The 19,885-nt window shown below is 40.2% G+C and overlaps 1 protein-coding gene across 1 annotated transcript; it reads right to left on the bottom strand.

The window, feature by feature from the left end:
* Positions 1-393: 393 nt before the first annotated feature.
* On the bottom strand, positions 394-6,201 carry LOC111884378 (probable inactive ATP-dependent zinc metalloprotease FTSHI 5, chloroplastic). The gene is made up of 18 exons (XM_023880691.3): positions 5,063-6,201; positions 4,482-4,953; positions 4,204-4,404; positions 3,821-4,117; positions 3,475-3,720; positions 3,284-3,373; positions 3,047-3,178; positions 2,786-2,959; positions 2,589-2,710; positions 2,322-2,523; positions 2,124-2,252; positions 1,871-2,053; positions 1,676-1,795; positions 1,398-1,583; positions 1,161-1,301; positions 952-1,059; positions 770-850; positions 394-691 (listed from the first exon to the last, which is right to left on the bottom strand). The coding sequence occupies exons 1-18, from the start codon at positions 6,001-6,003 to the stop codon at positions 620-622; spliced, it is 3,897 nt and encodes a 1,298-aa protein (XP_023736459.1). The 5' UTR covers positions 6,004-6,201; the 3' UTR covers positions 394-619.
* Between the last annotated feature and the right edge of the window lie 13,684 nt (positions 6,202-19,885).

The raw sequence follows: 19,885 nt of genomic DNA, 5'->3' as shown, positions 1-19,885 counted from the left end.
AAATTTGGAGATGATGTGTGGCAACCCACCTTGGGCTATTTGTTAGAAGCTTTTGGCCCATTGAGACCTTTTGTTTTGTCGGATAGATCAAAACTAATGGATGTTTGAAGGTGGACTTCTTTTGGTCCTGTTTGTCATTTTTGCACTTACCCATGAATCAATGTTTCCAGCTAGGTTGTTTCATCAATATGTTCAACATCAATAACAATCATATAAATTATATCATTTTTATCTAAATATAATTCAATTAGTTAGCACAGATAGTCAATTTCATAATGAAAGGATAAGAGAAAGCCCAATGCCACTTTATTCCGGGATAATATCAACCTATTCTTCCTCCCATTTGCTCTATCCATGTCATAGATAAAATGAAGAAAACAAGGCCCATAAGGATTATCAAAATTGTTAACTAAAATCTGTATAAAATATTTAGAAAAATGAAAATGAGTGCCTTCTTCTCGCCTTCATAATGCCACTACACCTCTATCTCTCTACCATACAATACAACTACACTATTAGACCATACAGTCTGTGACCATCATCAAAACTCACCTCAACCTTAAGACCTTAATATACATACACCATTATAATTTATAAACAACAAAAAATAATAATAGCCCTAATTTGCTGCTGCAGATAGAAGGGCATTTTGTGGGCCATTCCCATCTTCAAGCAAGCTCCCAAACACAGGCTGCCATACAAATTAAACCAAATTAACTCTGACCAACTATAATAATATTAAATATATTAGAGAGCATTGTATTCGCACCTCTTCATTATGGAACTTCTCAAGGTAAAATGGCTCTTTTTCTCGAATCCCACCATTTACTGAAATGATCCTTTCAAGATCCTAACACGGACATGAACATGAACATGAACATAAACATAACAATCAATCATAGCCTTTTACATAACTTTTGATAGATTTTGAAACCAAACCACATTCATTACCTTCCCTGTCAAGATCTCAAACTCCAGCAATTCCTCAACAATCTTCTCTAGAACATTCCGGTTACTCCAAAGAATCGTTTTTGCTTTCTCATAAGCCAAGTCATACATCTGCACAAAACACCAACATATCCCATCCATCATGTCAACCTTAGACATCTAATCTAACTTTTTAACAATCATTCATCACAAAGATGAAAGATTTTACTTACCTTTTCAACTTTAGCTGCCATTTCATATTCATGATTGTCCCCCATGTTTAAACCGGTCACTGCATTCCCATGGTGATAAACTGTTGGACTGTCGTCAGGGCCCGGACCCCACCCATACTGAATCACCATTCTTGTAGCTATCTGTTTTTAAGTAGAGTGGAATGCCATATATTATCAAACTATTTGGTTGACAGATATCATGTAGTAAAAGATTAAAAAAAAGGCATAAAACTTTACCTCCTGTGCCTGTTTCAATTCAGATAAAGAAAGAATATTTTCTTCTCCAAATGGAAGCAACATCTGGGATGCAACATACGACCCAAAGCAAAACACAAGCTTCTTTTCAAGATATGATCTGGACTCAACATTTCCAAACCTGGAACCTTCTGTTTTAGCCTTTGTAATCTTCGTGCACCCAATTCCCTGAATCAAAACCACAACTCTTTACTCTTTACTTATAAACAAATACAAAAAAGTAAATGTGCACAAGAATTAAAAATAAATAAAATCTATACCTCCCAAGACAAAGGCTCTAACCATAAGTTATCAACCACATCATAGTTTGGTAAAAGAGCAGCTATAAGTCCACGGCCCGCAACCCAAACAGCATGTGGAAACTTTGTCTCTCTTGTCCACTAAAACAGAAAAATCCATATAAATAAATAACATTCAAACTGACTAATAGAACTAGCAAATAGGAATATACTTACATCAATGGAAGGGGTTAGATACTCGATCCCATTGCTTATCTGACCATATGGCTCCATTAAGTCAACCACATTTTGCAAATCCTCCTTGGTCAATGTTAACCCAAGATGATTAACCACCATGTTGCCCATTGCCTTTGCGAGTTTTGTCTTCCTTAACCATGTGGGAATACTACCACTGAAAGTCTGTGAGAGATAGTCAGCACAAAGAGAAAAAGTATGCACATAAATGATTAAAGCTGGAATATTTTCTTACTGCAATCAAGCTAGTATAGCTCATGAGTTCATCTGTGTCAAGGACTTTAGTCCTAAAGGCAGCACCTTCCAAGGACATGGGAACAAGTTTGAGTTCAACAGGACGTAGAAAAGCAGTTTTTTCAGCCACCTGAACACAAAAAGGTAGAAAGGTGTTAGGAAAAAAAAAATGATGTCATTAGATGTGAGTTACTTATACCTTCTGCCAGTCAACAAAGTCAATGAGTTGGGGGTCCATGGTTTCTTTTGCAGCAATTTGAAGTATTTTCTCCCTTTCAGTTTGTGTTGGTCTTTGAAGATTGAATATTCTGTCCATTCGACCAGGACGCTGTAAAGCTTCATCAATTTGTTTCAGGTTTCGTGTTGTGGCCATTAAAACAACCCCATCTTGTTTCTCAAACCTGCATGATCAGAAGGGGAATTCTTGAATGGAATCAGAAATTAATTAAGTTCCACAAGAAGTTACCCATCAAGTTCCACAAGCAGTTGATTGATAAAAGCCTCATGATCCTGTTTCATAGTATGTATAAACTTGCCACGCACACCAGCAAACCGGTCAAAATCTTCCACAAATATGATCACAGGTGCCTACAAATACATTCATATTGGTCCAAATATTTTCATAAAAGGCATAAAAGAAACAATGAACACAAAAAGTATTACCAGATCTCGGGCAGTTTGGAAGAGTTCTCTAACATTGGATGCACTCTGCCCGACCCATAAACCAGCCTCCAATTGTTGGGCCTTCACCTCAACAACCGGAACCTTAGCCTCTGCAGCTATAGCCAAAGCCAGTGCAGTCTTACCTGTTCCCCTCTCACCTACAATCAAAACTCCCTGCAATTCAACCACATAACACCATTTTCTATAATAAACACAATTTTCAGAAACAGAAAACAACATACATTGCTACATATTACATACCCTAGGGGCACGAGCACCCATTTCTTGAAAGGCACGAGGGTTTTGTAAAAATGCCACAACTTCATTTATTTCTTCCTTCATGAACTCGACACTTGCAAAGTCTTTCAAACGTATAGGAGGGTTTTTCACTCTCTAAATAACAAGAAAGAAAGTGTCATGTACTCATGTGAATAAATAAGAGAAAAGAAAGTATCATCATCATCATCATCATCATGTGTTTTGGGTTCAAGTATCAACCTTCATCTGGTCAAAAGCATGGGTGATAGGGTCAACACCTTCCTTCTTTTTAGCTTTTGCTCTCTGCAATCTAGCCCGGAAAAAGTATTTCTGCATAGCAACATAAAGATCATGAATATGTGATCTTGAATAAGAAAGTTTAAAAAGTATGTGGTTAGATGTAGAGAAACTTCTAGAAGAAAGAATCATACCAGCCTTCGTAGCTTCTGCATGTTCACACTTTTGCGTTTTGGCCAAAATCCAATCTTGGGTGTTTTTCTTTTTATAAATCGGAATATTTGGTATAAAATATATCCATATATAAAAGTCCTAACTGCAAACAAAAAATACCAATTGAACTCCTCTCCTTCATTTAGGGATTTAACTTCCCGCTCTGCCTTTATCTTCCAATTCAGAAACTTTTTCATGGTTGTATACCTACTTAAATCCAACCATGTCTGTTCCAATTATGAAAAAACAGAGCATTAAATAAACTTAATTAACAGTAACACCATATTATATAAATTCATGCAAGATGTTATAACTTATAAGGATTACCTGGTAAGGAATTAGAAAATCCAGAATAGGAAATACGATTATAGCCATAATCTCTTTGTTCATGTTATGCACCCAGTCAATGACCATGTTCACAGCGGATAAATCTCTAAGATTAAATTTTCCTAACCAAATTAACAGCTGGCGAGAGAGACGTATTGGCAAGAGGAATTGTTGGCGGATATCCAACTCTGAAAAAGGGATCCACATCAACTGAATATCAGTTGGAACATTTGAGGCAAGCATCTTTAGATACAACCCATCAACTCCTCCAAAATCTTCAAACATCATGTCAAATTCCTGACATAAAAATTTTGAATCAGAATCTTGAAATGTCAGATTCTACAATGATGTATGATCAAGATATATAGAGAAAGTAGAATAACCTTCAAATTGACATAAAACTCCTTGTCATCTCCCTTTAGTGTTAAATACATTGCAGCCCAGTCATGTCTGATTCTTGCATTTTCTACTAGTTTTCTGGACACAGCATATGGGATAGCTATAGGTTGAATTTCCCACCTTTTTCTTTCTTCATTATACCAAGTTCTTGATGACACTCTATCACGATCCAAAAGGATTCTTTCCTACAATTTTTTATGGTAAAGATCTATAAATCAAAATACAAAGTGCAAATATGAATATTCTTTTAGGAAATCATTACCTGTTTCTGAGCAACATATTCTTTACCAAATTCAACATCTTCCAACAGTTTTGTTTTAAGATCTGTCTTAGCTTCATCCCGCCATTTTTTCCATCCATGGAACAAATGAGCACGAGCAGCTTTTGGAGCCACAACCTCTTTAGCTCCAAACATCCATTTCATTTCAATTTCTGGATAACCTTTCACAATCTCATCAACTGGGGTGTTTAAAATAACACGCTTTTCATCACCGAACTTCTTCATCTTTTTTCTTATATTAGCCTCCAGATTCTTCTGCATTTCTCTTGACTCTGCAAGTGATTGCTTGATGCGTTGACTGAAGTCAATGGAATTTTGATCGAATGGATATTCAAAATCCTCATTGCCCACAACATTTGGGAGAACCATTTGCTCCCATAATTGTTTTTGTGCAGTTTGCAGCTCTTTCTTGATTTCAGGTCTAGAAAGGTTGGTATTAGAGCTTTTAGGCACCCTGCAAGCACATAATCAGTAATCTTAAGCACCATAAACATACATATATACATAATACATATACGGATATACATATACATACATACATAAAAACATTATAAAATATTTACCTGTCGGAATCTTTCTGCTTCATTTGCCGAATAAAATTCTCAACCAGGGTGATGCTTTCCCTCTCTATAAAACAAAGTTCCCTAACACCAATGCTCAAGGTCATGGTCTCTCTCCTCAACATTTGATCCTCAATCTCATCTGTTTCCTCTGAAGTCTCCATAAACTCCTTCTCTTTGTAGCTAATAGACTCATCCAACTCCGCCAGCACCTGCTCCTTGGTCGTCTTTTTCCCACCTCTTTCCAGAACCCTATCTTTCTCTCTCTTAGACTTCATCATGGAATCAAGAATGTCCCCTGACTTTCTATCCAATTCCATTTTCTTTCCCCTCAAAACACTTAACTCTGCATAAAGTCTAGTCATAATCTCATCTTGCAATTCCTTTTTCTTCAATTTCACATCCTTTAATGCCGCTTCCACATTCTTCAAGTCCCCATTGCCTGACCTAACTTCCTCTATAATCCTAACTAGCCTAGAAACAGTCTCAAGTAACCTCCTTGTATAATCAGAAAACTCATGATCTTTCCAGTTGCTCACTCCTTGCTTACTTTTGCTTTTCCTCGTCTTCAACGCCTCACTGGTCACTGGGGCGGCAATTGCAGGTGCTTGGTGAAACCCTCGACTTGGACATAACCCAATTACGATCCAGAAAACCGTAAAAACAATCGGCTTTGAAATTCGCGTAATTACATTAGATAACAATACTTTATCCTGACGTTTCTCTGTGGATTGAATGCCGGCACTGGTGAGTAACTGTAAGGGAACATCGGCTTTATTATTATGTAAGGAGATAACAGTTAAAGGTGTATGAGACCGCCATCGCCGACGGCGGTGATTATGATGTTGTGTTTGTGGGAATGAACAGAAATTGAAGGAGGGTGTTTTGAGGAAAGGTGTGAAGGGGTTTGGGGAAGTGATTTGGGAAGTGAATGTAGAATTCATGGAAGAAGAGAAGGTAGGACTCTCACCTCATTCACCAAGAACCATTGGTTTCATGAGTGAGAACGTAAAATAGGGGAGAGGGTTTTAGTTAGCAGTGCAGAGTCATCCAGGAATGCAACACACGAAGAGGGGAGTGACTGTTCAGAAAGGTGCACAAAAAGTAGGAGATAAGGGGGAAAAACGTTTAGGGGTTACAGTGTTGCACCAATATTCGGAAACCCACCCGCACACAGATCTAAAATTCACCATCCAACACGCGACGCGCCCAAGGTCCAGCCCGGACCGGTGGTTCCTTCTTGAGAATGTGGTAGGTGTATGGTTAAACATAAATCTTGTCATGGGCGGCTCAATCATTTTGGGGCTCAAAGCGAGCCAAAAATTTAGGGCCTTTTGGCCTTCGCTATACTTGGAAGATGAATATGTCGCAAAAATCAAAATCGGTAGATGAATGCAATGTCATTTTAGTTTCATAAATGCAACGATCATTAATTTATTCTTCCACTTCATTTATTTTTTGGTTACCAAATTATATTTTTTAATGGACTAAACTTTTGGATTTTGGAGAATATGAGACCCTTAGAATTGGGGGCCCTAAGCCCTTTCTTAAAAAAACTCAACATAGAGCCGACCCTAACTCTTGTATAAAGTATATTCATAAAATAACTCTCGTTGATGGTAAAACTCTCGCTAACAAATGCATAAAAGGTGTATGGTTAAAATTTTTTGACATTGATATGGAGGATAAAGGTATTTATTTCTTGGATTTTGTAAGAAGGTTGTTGGAAATGGTGGCACTTTTTCTTAAAATATATTTAGTGGACAAAACTCTAACATTGGTCCATGTGGTATTTAAAAACTTTGGATAGGATCCAAAAAGTTTTCAACCTGCATGGAAGGTCCAAAATTAAAACATTTTTGTGATTTTGGTCAAAAAAAAAGTTGAAAAGGCAACTATACCCTTTTATTTTCTTTTTTGTATTTTTTTTAATTATTGTAATACTATTTAATTAAATAATAAAGAAAAAAGAAAAAAAAAATATCCCCACTCCACTCACCGTTCTCTTTCTCTCACATACATATACACAACTTCTTCTATTTAGATCTTCTCTCTACCCTTCATCTTCAACCCATCTTGTTGTATTTTCCACAAATCAGAGACACGACATCGCAAATACTTCACTTCATGAAGAAATTTCAATATGATCACCTCACGCTTCTTCCCTTCGTGTTTCTTCACCTCGAGTTTCTTCTCTGAGATCAACTAAGATCAAATCGGTGATTCCAGTTCCAATGGTGTGCATCAGAGATAACTCTGATTACGGTCGATGAGGGTTCCCATGTTCACGTTGCTTTCTGTATCTTTGAACACCATCTAGCCTAAATCGAGCACAACTCTGATCGAATAGGTGATTTTCACAAGGTTATAATCGAGGTTCCTCAAATTACAGAAGTTATTGGAGGATTAAAGCTGGTCACGACAGGTATGGCTTCATTTTGGTGTTTTTGATCTCCTGGTGCAATTTTAGATGTGACTTGGAGCTAATTTTCGTGATATTGTTAAAACCCTTCCCCTCGCAAAAAAAAAAAAAAAAAAAAAAAAAAAAAAAAAAACAACAACAACAACAACAACAACAACAACGAAAAGATGATGAAACCTACAAATCAGACATGCAAATTAATTTTCGGTAAGATAATGGGAGAACTAGATAATACAGCAGACAGGGAGTTGAGAGCAAAATGTTGAAGTACAGATTGGGATTAGCGGCTGCCAAAGAGGGATTTGCGAGAGGGTGTAACATCCTAAAATTTCAGGGTAAAAATTTCATTTTTAGTTTAACTAAAACACTATTGTAACTTTGTTCACACATTGAAAAACATTTTAAATAAAACATTTATCAGAGTTCATTCCCAGAAATCACATATTGCGGAAAACATAGGTGTATGCGTTGCGATTGTCCCGAGCTCCTTTATTTGAAAACTGGAGGTACTTGGGATTAGCGGCTGCCAAAGAGGGATTTGCGAGAGGGGTGTAACATCCCAAAATTTTAGGGTAAAATTTTCATTTTTAGTTTAACTAAAACACTATTGTAACTTTGTTCACACATTGAAACGCATTTTAAATAAAACATTTATCAAAGTTCATTCCCAGAAATCACATATTGCGGAAAACATAGGTGTACACGTTGCGATTGTCCTGAGCTCCTTTATTTGAAAACTGGAGGTACTTGAAACCAAAACTGAAAACCGTAAGCACGAAGCTTAGTGAGTTCCCCAAATATCGCATACCTTACATATCAACTGATCCATACATGCCAGACATAACCATGAGACATGCATATATATCATAATCAATAAAGGTGTTATGTGTCGCACATAGTCTTGCCATTATGCCACGGGTCGCCTCGTGGTCTTTCTTGCCAAGCCGGGGGTCACCCCCTCGGTCTAACAGACAAGTGCCAAGAGCCACCTCCTGGTCTTCCATGCAAGCATCACAAAGATAACTAGCATACATACTACTCTACTTGGCTAATTAGCATACAGTGTGCTAGGAGCCACCTCCTGGTCTTTTGTACATAATGCATAGGGCTAACCCCCAGGTCTTCCTACAATACATAATAGCATACAGTGTGTCAGGAACCACCTCCTGGTCTTTCATACATAATGCATAGGGCTAACCCTCGGGTCTTCCTACAATACATAAACCAAATGGCCGGTATGGGTGCCTTTGACCCATACAAACAGTGAGGAGACTCACCTCATATTGCTGAAGTCCCGTGGATAAAATCTAGTCGCTGACCAACTGATCCCCAAACTGTCAACATCAAAACAACACCCAATTAATAATTAGGTTCCAATGCATAACCATAACTCCATACTTGGGGTAAAGAGACTATTTTACCCCTAACCTAACTTGGTCCAAAACTAAGGCCCAAACTCAAAATCTGGAGGCCCAAAAGCCAAATAATCAATCAAGGCCCAATATATGGCCTAATTTTCCAAATTGGGCCCAACCCCTTGCATGGGCCTTACCCTAAAGCCCATCCACTTATCCTAGTCCATACACATGTTCTCAGATGGCCCAACAAGAACCCAGACACCTAAGCCCAAAAGGAAGGCCCAACTCAAGCCCAAACAAAATTAGGGTTTTCACATAAAATGACGATTATGGTTAATTAAAAACACTTAACCCATTAAGAACTTAATCCATTAAGTCCATCATTCTACTAGGTCAATCATACGGTGTGGTCAGGCGTAATTCATAATTCAATTCCAATGGTCCAAAGTGCAGGTCCTGACAACTCCAAAACTAACATATCTAAAATTAAGGTTTTCTAAACCCTAATTGGGGTTTCCAACCCAATCGCGTGCCAATTATTTCGATGGTTAAATTTTTAGGTTAATTATTGTTAAATAAGTCAGGCACCACCCACTACCACCTCGAGTAGTGGTGCTCAACGGGGTTTCACGGCGGCAGCCACCACCTCACGGTGGTGGTGGTTATGATTTTTAGGCCATAGTCTTACAACACTTATCACTAACTGCTAACTAGTGAATGCTACAGGTCACCCCGTAGTTTTACAACACTTATCACTAACTGCCAACTAGTGAATGCTACAAACCACCCTGCAGTCTTACAACACTTCCACTAACTGCTAACTAGTGAATGTTACGGCCACCCCGCAGTCTTACAAAACTTCCACTAACCGCTAACTAGTGAATGCTACGGCTACCCAACAGTCTTACAACACTTCCACCAACCGAACTCGCAGCCCAATGCCCTCCGCTAATTTGACAATAAAACATATGTAACAACATAAATTTTCCACAAAAATTTTCATTTTTAAAAGCACATTTATCTCATTAGCACAACCACAAAAGATCTCAAAAAGGTATTAAGTTATCAAAACACATGTTCCAAAAATTGTTTATATCACGATCCAGGATCCTCCAAAAACATATCTCCAACTCGTGTGTGTGTGTACAATCAAGTCGGTGCCTTCCCGTGATCCTGAGAGGTACCTGAAACACATAACACATAACACAGTAAGCACGAAGCTTAGTGAGTTTCCCAAAATACCACACATATCTCATTAGCCTCTCATGGCTATGATTAAATAGGAACCTCTGGTCAATGTGTCTCAGTGGGACCCTTTGGTCCCACAACTCGGGTGGACCCTCCAGTCCTAACTCGACAAGCTCAGAATAACACAACACAAAACACAAAGATATAATGCAGGATATCACAATACTCAATGTAAGCACATAAGACCCTCAGGTCACACAAAGATTACCACTCTAGGTAAAGTATAATGAGAAGACTCACTCCGTAAGCACGTAAGTAAATAATCTCGTACACAAATCTCGAACTAGCCTCCGCCTAATCACATAAGATAATCATCTATAATTAACATTTTATTCACGACTCTAAATAAATAAGTTATCCTTTATCTCAAACTCTTGAAATGGGTAAAAGACCATTTTACCCCTCCATGCCCTCCCCCCCCCAATAATCCCTGTCTTGACCCACCCAAAAGTCATCATAAGTCAACACTCGAATCAACTGTCCATGTTGACCTGACTCGCTGAGTGCATCTATGTGGCTCGTCAAGCCCCCTTTATTCCTTCAGAATGTAACATCCCAATTTTCAAGGCCAAAAATTTCATTTTTAAATAAGTTATCACACAAAACCATCAGTGGAAAAACATTCATAATAATATCTCGTGTCAAACCAAAGTTTCAGTAATCAAAACATATTATCATAAAACCATATCAGAGCGTAATCCCCAAGGATCTCATGTGTGTAAAACATAGTGTGATGCGCTGCGATCAAGCTGACTCCTTTCCTTTGAAAACGAAGTACCTGAAACCAAAACTGAAAATCGTAAGCACAAAGCTTAGTGAGTTCCCCCATCATACCACATACCATATGATCATATAACATACATATACTGTCAGGCATATCTGGGTGCCCGACCTACCCCTTCGGTCCTCTCGACCGGATATTGCCTAGCATATCTAGGTGCTAGCCTCCCCTTCGGTCCTCTCGACTGGATACTGCCTAGCATACCTGGGTGCTGGCCTCCCATTCGGTATCTTTCAACCGGTAACCGGGGACTATTTCACCCCCTAACACTACCACATAAAAGCATAACATAAACACATAAGTCATATACTGCCTAGCATATCTAGGTGCTGGCCTACCCCTTCGGTCCTGCCGACCGGTAAGTGGGGACTATTTCACCCCCTACTAGTACTACATAATATCATATCACATATATCATAATTTGTTTAGCATAGTTGGGTACTAATCTACCCCTTCGGCCCTATCGACCGGTAACTGAGGACTATTTCACCCCCTACTACCACTATCAAATAACATCATATCATTCTAGCACATAAACATAACAGGTAGTAGCAAACATAGACAATTATCACAAAGACAATCATCTAACAACAAATCCTACTGGTGGACCAACATTGTGGCCATAGACCCACCGCTACTGGAAGGTAACTCACCTCACACTGCTGAAGTCCCGTAGACACAATCCCAACTGCTGGCTGACAGATTCCCGAATTGTCAACACCAAAATAACATCCAATTAATAATTAGGTCCCACTACATAACCATAAGTACATTCTTTGGGTAATTACTACATTACTCCTAAGTTGGCTTATTCAAGCCCAAGGCCCAATCCATAGGCCCAAAGTCAATTAGGAATCAAAGCCCAACACATGGCCTAATTTTCCAAATTGGGCCTAGGCCTATACATGGCCTTATTCTAAGGCCCAACCTCATATAATCATTAAGGCCCAAATTATGGCCCATTTATGGCCCAATTTTCCAAATTGGGCCTAAACCCCTTACATGTGCCTTACCCTAGGCCCATTAAATTATTCTAGTTCAATTGCTTGCTCTTGGATGGTCCATTATTATCTCAATCATTTAGGCCCAATAATATACCCAAGTGAAATTAGGGTTTCACATAAAATAATGATTAGGGTTAAGTTTCCTACTTAACCCATTAAGGACATAATCCTTTAAGGACTTAATCCATTAAGTCTAACATCGCTTAGATTAATCTTTGCCAATGATTATTATTTGAATATTTCAAAATATTAAATAATTCCCGTGTGCGTGTCCCGATTAATTCTCAAAATTAGGGTTTTATCGTCATTAGGGTTTCCAACCCAAATACTAGTCCACTTATCAATTTGTTGGGCTTTTAGGTTCATTAGGGCTTTATTGGGCCTATTAGACCCACTAGGATATCATTAAGCCCATTAGGGTTTTATTAGGGTCCATTAAGGTTTTATTAAGCTCATTAAGTCTTATTGGCCCCATTAGGGCTTCCTTGGGCCCATTAGGGTTTCAAACCCTCCAAACGAATCAACACAATCGAGACAAGGCACACCGCCACCCGACACGGCAGCAGGTGGCGGCGGGCGGCGGCAACCACCACCCTACGGTGGTGGTTTGAGATTTCTTTTCATTATTCCAATTTTTACAATTACAATGAGCTCACGAAATAACACACACACACTATACTAAAATAAACACACATACACAGGCGGCACATGGCGGCAGCCATCACCTCACGGTGGTGGTTGTGGTGGCTTTTCTCGTAAACTCCGGCCAACACACACACACACACACAAACTGAAACACATACATCTTCACATCCTTTACTCGGAAATAGAAACCAACCACCCACCTAGCGGCGAAGGGTTGCGGCAGCACCACAGGAAGGCGGCAGCGGCCAAAACGTAGCAGAGAACCTCTGTATGGATCGACGGCGGTGTCAAAAAGAAGGGAAGAAGTACGGTGGCGTTCCGGTGTCGCTGCAGCGGCGAATACGATTATAGCTACCAGTTTCTGTGGCTCTTCCGGCGAGAAGGTCATGACGTCTGACAATGGGCGCGTAACCCAGCAGCAGCAACCACACCGACAATGAACACAGTCGGTTCGTCGGTCTCCGGCAGCATCGGTTCACGATTACGGAGTCCCGCAGTCACAGTGGTGGTGGAAATGGATATGGCGTTCTCGCCAACAGAATGTAACTGCAGCGGTTCACAACCTCAACGTCGGCGATGCAGCAGGCGGTCGATCTTGGTGATGTCATCGTCGGCTGTAGAGAGCTTCTAGGTGATGGCGGCGACCGGAGGTGAAGAGGGGTGTGGTGGCCAGTGGGAGACATAAGGGGGGTGACGGCTGGAGGGTTTGTTAGGGTTAGGGTTATGGGTGAATTATATACCCGACACCCTTAAAAACATATTTCCACAATAACATAAATGGTCCCTCCCCATAGGATTCTTTTCACATAAAGCCCACAATTTACACTTTCAACCCTGGTTTTGGAAATCTTCTTCAAATTAGATCCAATAATTACCATTTAAACCCTCGACATTAAAATCATTTACACCTTAGGTACAAAATTTACTATACAGCCCCCAATATCTTAATTATGATATAATTAGCCCTTCCACCTCAGTTCTTTTTAAAATAATTCTCGATGATTACCATGGAGCCCCTGTCTTCATAAATATTTATAAAATGAGTCCCAAACTCACGCTTTTAACCCCGACTTATAAAAATGTGGCATTTAACTCCTCGAATCCAACACCCTGCATACATAAATATTTATTTTAGGCTGCGATTCGTTCATTAATTTATTTATTTATCTAATAAATAAACGGGTCAAATTAGATCCATACATAATTATGGTTTAGTAATATATTTTATGAATAATATATTAAAGGAGAAATAATATTGTTTAATTAACATTGGTCAAGAATTAATTTAGAATTAATTTTGTGGTCAAAAGAGGTTAATTGAATTAAGGGGACTAAAGTTGTAATTATAAGATAGTTGTAATATGGGTTGTGGATCCCTTAACAGAGGGATGGATGATTTTATATGGGAGCCCATATAGAAATCGTCAAAGTTAGGGATTCTAGAAGGATCTTGTGGGCTGCTTAGAGCCTAAGTAACCGAATTAGGTCTTTGACTGAAGCCCTAACTCTGCAGTTATATAATGGACACTTGGGAACTAGAATTCGGCTACCAGAAACCCTAAAAGGATTTCAAGAGCCGATTTTAGCCTTCCCCTCTCTTTCCAACATTCTCCAGTTGTTTTGGTGTTTGTGATCTATTAGAGGCATCACATTTGAGGTGTCAGGTTCTCAAAAAGCTCAAGGATCTTCAAGCTACAATTTAAAAGGTAATTTCCTAACTTTGTTTTGGTTATGATTTTTGAGTTTTTGTATGCTAGACATAGGGTTTATAAGCTTTGGATAATTATTGAATGTACAAATAGAAAAACTAGATCCAAAGCCTTAGGGTTTGCATGTGCACTATAGGATTGTTGTTTTGCTCATAACCCAACACGTCTAAGATGAACTCGAGCTATGCCTGGAACCCGAACTTGTTCCCCCAAGGTCTGCTATCAAGTATCAAGATAACACCATCTCAATGTTGGCAAGTTTTCCGAACTTCTAACTTACACTGTCCTCAATCCATACTACTGTTTGGGTTGTCTTTCTTCTTGACAAGGATGCAAAACTTATCCCAGTTTCAAAACCGTTCCTGCTTCTGAATCCCTGGACGGTTCTCCCCACTTTGAATTTACTAAATCCTCAAACACACAATAATTAAGGATTCCCATTGTTTCTTACCTTACAACGATCGATCTGTTGACTACCCAAGCTTAACCTTGCTAGTGACCCATTACTAGTATAACTCAAAAGACCATACAACCCCTTAAGACTAGATGGACACTTTCTGAATCCCAACCACTCTGATAACCCTAGACGCTTTGAAATGATACTACCCTCAAATCTTGTAGTCCGAATGACAGATGTTCAGATCAAAACCTTAACGAAAGACTGTAAACGCCAATTCCAAGTATCATTTAATTCCCTAATTTTTTAGGGTTTTGTGCTAGGACTCGATGAGTTAGGGAGCTCCAACTCGTCGATTAGAGATCATTTATGAGGACGCGAGATTTAGATCCTACTTAATGAGTCGAAAGGCCCCGACTCGACGACGCTGTAAAGGAAAACCCTAATTTTCAGGGGTTTATACCTTATTTAAAGAACTCATGACTCATTTGTAGCCTATTTCATCGTTATTGCAGTCCAGAGAGAAACCCTAGCCATGTTTTGGTGCTTTCTTGAGTGTGTGTAAGCTTTGGAGAGTGGATCTTGTGCTTTTGGAAGGAAACTTGAAGGTTGAAGAGATTGAAGTGAGGAGAAGGCTTTGGATCCGACATCTACCTGTTGTTAGCATCCATTTTGTAACATCCTGACTCCCAGGTATAATGTTTATACATTTATTTATGATTTGATTGAGCAACTCGACGAGTTGGATGCCCCAAATCGTCGAGTCGAGATGAATTGGCCACGTGGGTTTTATAACCAACTCGACGAGTCGGAGAGACCAACTCGACGAGTTGGCACTGTGAGAAGAAACCCTAAATCTCCGGGGTTGGGTCCTATTTAAAGGACCTTAAGCCCTCATTTCTGCCTCACCAGCCACCTTCTCCCCTGTGTGAAACCCTAATCGTCCATATTGAGCTAAGAGAGAAAGAGAGCTAATATTTGAGTGTTTTTGTGAACTTTTGGAAGAGAATAGAAGAGAATCAAATCAAGGAATGAGGAACGACTGTGAGATCTAGTGTTCATCCACCTTTAGCTTTTGTTGGAAGGTAAAAGTCACCACCTTGCTCATCATATTGATTAGATCTTGTTCATAGGAAGCTTTTAGGGCTTTTTCCATATTTGCTTGATATTTTGAGTGACTTGAGCTTGCTAATCGTTTAAGACATCAAATATGAACCTTGTGAGGTCCCTTAAACTTAAAGGTCCAAGCTTTATCCAACTAGAGGAGAGTTTTATTACTTGGACCATAAATAGAAGTTGTTTTGGCATTTCAATCCCTACGTGTCATGCATAGACATAAAGCTTGTAGCTTTACGTGGTATCTCAGCCTTAGGAGGCTAGATCTAGAGTTTGGGGTTGTAAATCTGCCTTAAAACGTCTAAATGAGAAAAGAGTCTGAAAGGACTCGACGAGTCGACGAGCTGACTTGACGAGTCGGTTAGGGTTTTCCCTAACGAGTCTGGACATGAGTAACTCGGCGAGTTGGTGAGATAACTCGACGCGTTAAGTTAGATTTTCATGACCTTTCTGAGGAAACGAGGGGACTCGACGGGTTACATAGATGCACTCAGCGAGTCGGGTCAACATAGACTGTTGACTTCTGTTGACTTTAGGGTTTGGTCAAGACAAGGATTTTGGGGACCATGGAGGGGTAAAATGGTCTTTTACCCATCCCAAGATTTAGAGAGAAAAAATAGCACTTGGTTTATTTAGAGTTGTGATTGGAGTATTAATTAGAGATAATTATCATATGCATTAGGTGGAGGCTAGATCGGTGATTCATGTACGAGGTTTATTTGCTTGTTTTCTTACGAGGTGAGTCTTCTTACTATACTTACCTAGAAAGGTAATCTTTGCGTGACCGAAGAGTCTTATGTGCTTATATTTAGTATTGTGATATTCTGCATTATGTCTTTGTGATTTATGTTGTGTATTATTTGAGCTTACTAAGTTAGGACCAGAGGGTCCACCCGAGTTGTGGGACTAGAGGGTCCCACTGAGACACATTGACCGGAGGGTCTTATTCGAGCATAGCCATGAGAGGCTAATGAGATATGTGTGGTATTTTGGGGAACTCACTAAGTTTCATGCTTACCGTGCTATATGTTATGTGTTTCAAGTACTTATCAGGATCACGTGAAGGCACCGACTTGATTGTACACACGGGACGGAGATATGTTTGAGGACCCTGGATTGAGTTTTAAACAATTTATGAACATGTATTTTTGATAAATTGTCATTTTGGAGATTTGTGAACTGTGTTTATGAAAATTATGTGATTTTAAAAATGAAAATTGTGTTTGAAAAATTACAGCGTTACACATTTAGAGGTAAAAAGTTGCTACCTTGATCTCTATTTACTTAGATTTCATCTTATATAAGAATATGGTCACTTTTGGTGCAAAAAGGGTGTCATACTCGGATTTGGACTTGTCATAAGGATATGGTTCCAGATCTAGACACCTCTAGGTATTCAACTGTAACATCCCGGAATATCAAGAGTAGAGTTGAAGGGCTAAAAGTGTAAATGGGAAAGGGAAACTCGGCGAGTAGGGTCGCGATTCTGGTCGCATGTTAAGTGGGCAACTCGGCGAGTCGCAGGATGGACTCGGCGAGTAGGCACTGAGTGGAGAAAACCCTAATTTTGGAGGATGAGCCCTATATAAAGGACATTATACCCTCTCCCCAGCCTCTTTACCTCTCTTGAAGTACAGAAAACCCTAAGACACGATTGTGAGGGATTTGAGTGCATTTGAACCTTGGAGAAGAGATTTTGGAGGAGATCTTGGAGAGTTAGGAGGCTTAGAGCAGGGCTTTGCTAAGATTCGTATTTCTCTTATGTTGGGGCTTCCTTTTGAGGTATTGCTTCGTTTCTTGGGCTGTTATTCTTCTAGTTTCATCATTTTTGGAGTGTGTGGAAGTTTAGCTTGTGGTATTTCAAGTTTAAAGGTTAGATATGAGGTTGCTACCTCAAATCTGGATTGGAGAAGGTCTAGAGTGCATTAAATTCCTTGTTCTTGAGTGTTTAGTGAAGTCATCTTGTCCCAAACCCTAGCTCTAGAGTGTAAAATGCCTAGATCTCTTTGGATTCACGTAAAGTTTGCCACTTTACGTGATGGATGGGTTGTAGAAGGGTAGATCTACGTTTTGGATCAACTGCATGGCCTGGAAGGCTTCTGTATGGGATGAGATCTAGAGGCACTCGGCGAGTCACAAAGGTGTACTCGGCGAGTTGCTTGAAGATGGACTGGAACTCGGCGAGTTGGAAGAACAACTCGACGAGTAGGTTGAAGATAGCCTTGGACTCGGCGAGTCTGTTCTTGGACTCGGCGAGTCTGGTCGTGAGGTCCTAACCTTTCTTCTGGTTGAGCTGTGAATCGGTGAGTCAAGGGATGACTCGGTGAGTCGAGTGTGAAAGGACTCAGAGTTGCTGGACTCGGCGAGTCTCGGGGTGACTCGGCAAGTTGAGTTGCGGATTGGGGAAGTTCTGTGTATGGGGACTCGGCATGTTATCGGGTTGACTCGGCGAGTAGAGTCAGTCAGGGGTTGACTTTGACTTTGACTTTGACCAAGGGTGGTCCAGTTGACTTCTAGGGGCATTTTGGTAATTGTTGAATATTGTTTTGAGTTTAGTGTTTTGGTGGTTGGCCAGTGGTGGAGATCGTATCCGTGGTCGGAGCAGCTCGGGTTTATCTGTTCAGTCGGCAGTTGCGAGGTGAGTTATCCTCACTATATCAGCAGGGTCTACGGCACCAAGGTCGGCCCTTTATCGGATTGTGATCTGGGTATCGTTGTTATGTTATTGCTTTGCTATGTTGCATCCTGGTATATAGGATGATGCTATGCTAGCGACCAGTTAGGTCGGTATCTTGGTTAGGATGATGTTATGCTATGTGATCTGTTAGATCGGTTTGATTGGATGTGATATGTTATATGATTGAATGTTTATGTACACATGGTTGTTGGACTGGGATTGGGTTGAGGTGGGACCTACTTTGTGTTGTAGGCCACATACCCAGGGCGGACCGGTTATCCCGAAGGCCCAACGAGCGGTCCGGATAGGCTGTAGGCCCCAAGAGGGCGGACCAGACGTGCCGAGTTTCGGAGAGTGGACCAGGTCGACTGAAGGCCCAGTGCGGACAGACCAGTCATACTGTAGACTCAGAGAGTGGACCAGGTGGATTGAAGGCCTGGTGCGGGCGGACCAATCACACTGTAGACTCGATGTATGTGGCTAGACTCGGAGGGTGGACCAGGTGGACTGTTGGCCGGTGCGGCGGACCAGTCACACAGTAGACCCGAAGTGCATGGTTGTTCTGTGTTCTGTTATGATACGGCATGTTATGCGTGTATGGTATATGTGGTTGGTATTTTGGGGATATCTCACTAAGCTTTCGGGCTTACAATTGTGGTTTAATGTTTTTCAGTTTCTTCAGGAGACCGTGACAAGGCAAAGGCGTGATCGTACCGCTCCTCATGATTATGTTTTGTGATGTGATTCTGGGAATACTCTGACATAATTGTATTGAAAACCTTTTTGTAATAATTTTATGAAATCGGGTTGTTTTTGAAAAGTTTAAATTGGTTGGAATTTTATGGTCGTTACATCAACGACATAATGTTGCCCACTTTATCCAGCTTAGGCCCTTTCCATGCACTAAAACCTTTGGAGTCTTGGATTCCACTGGAAGGACTGAAGGGACTCTACGAGTTGCTTAGCCAACTCGACGAGTCAGGTAGGGTTTACCCGTTTTTGAGATTCTGAGTGATTTCGGTGAGAGATTAGAGTTTTCGATCTACATGAGTTTTCGGTCTTTTGTACATTAAGCAACTCGACGAGTTGACTCGAGTTTGTCCCGGTTTTCTGGACACTAGAGGAACTCGACGAGTTGCTAGATGCACTCGATGAGTTGGGTCAACATGGATTGTTGACCTGACTTTGACCATGGTCGACCAAGTTTGACCATAAGGATAATTCTTGTATTTCGGGATTTTGGCATGCTGGTCACATGATGATTGTAGGCAGTTGAGTTGGAGCTACGTGTTGGGACTTATCGAATCTCATCTTATCAGTTCAACATTTTTGAGAGGTGAGTCTCCTCACCATACCAATGGGTCGAAGGCACCAAGGCCGACCCATATTATATGCTATGTGGAATACTAGTTGATTGTGTGACATGTGATATGATAGTTATCTTTATGATACTAGTATGGAAGACCCGG

Source organism: Lactuca sativa, chromosome 3 (assembly GCF_002870075.4).
Source record: "Lactuca sativa cultivar Salinas chromosome 3, Lsat_Salinas_v11, whole genome shotgun sequence".
Lineage (NCBI taxonomy): Eukaryota > Viridiplantae > Streptophyta > Magnoliopsida > Asterales > Asteraceae > Lactuca > Lactuca sativa.
This window is presented reverse-complemented; position numbering and strand designations above follow the sequence as displayed.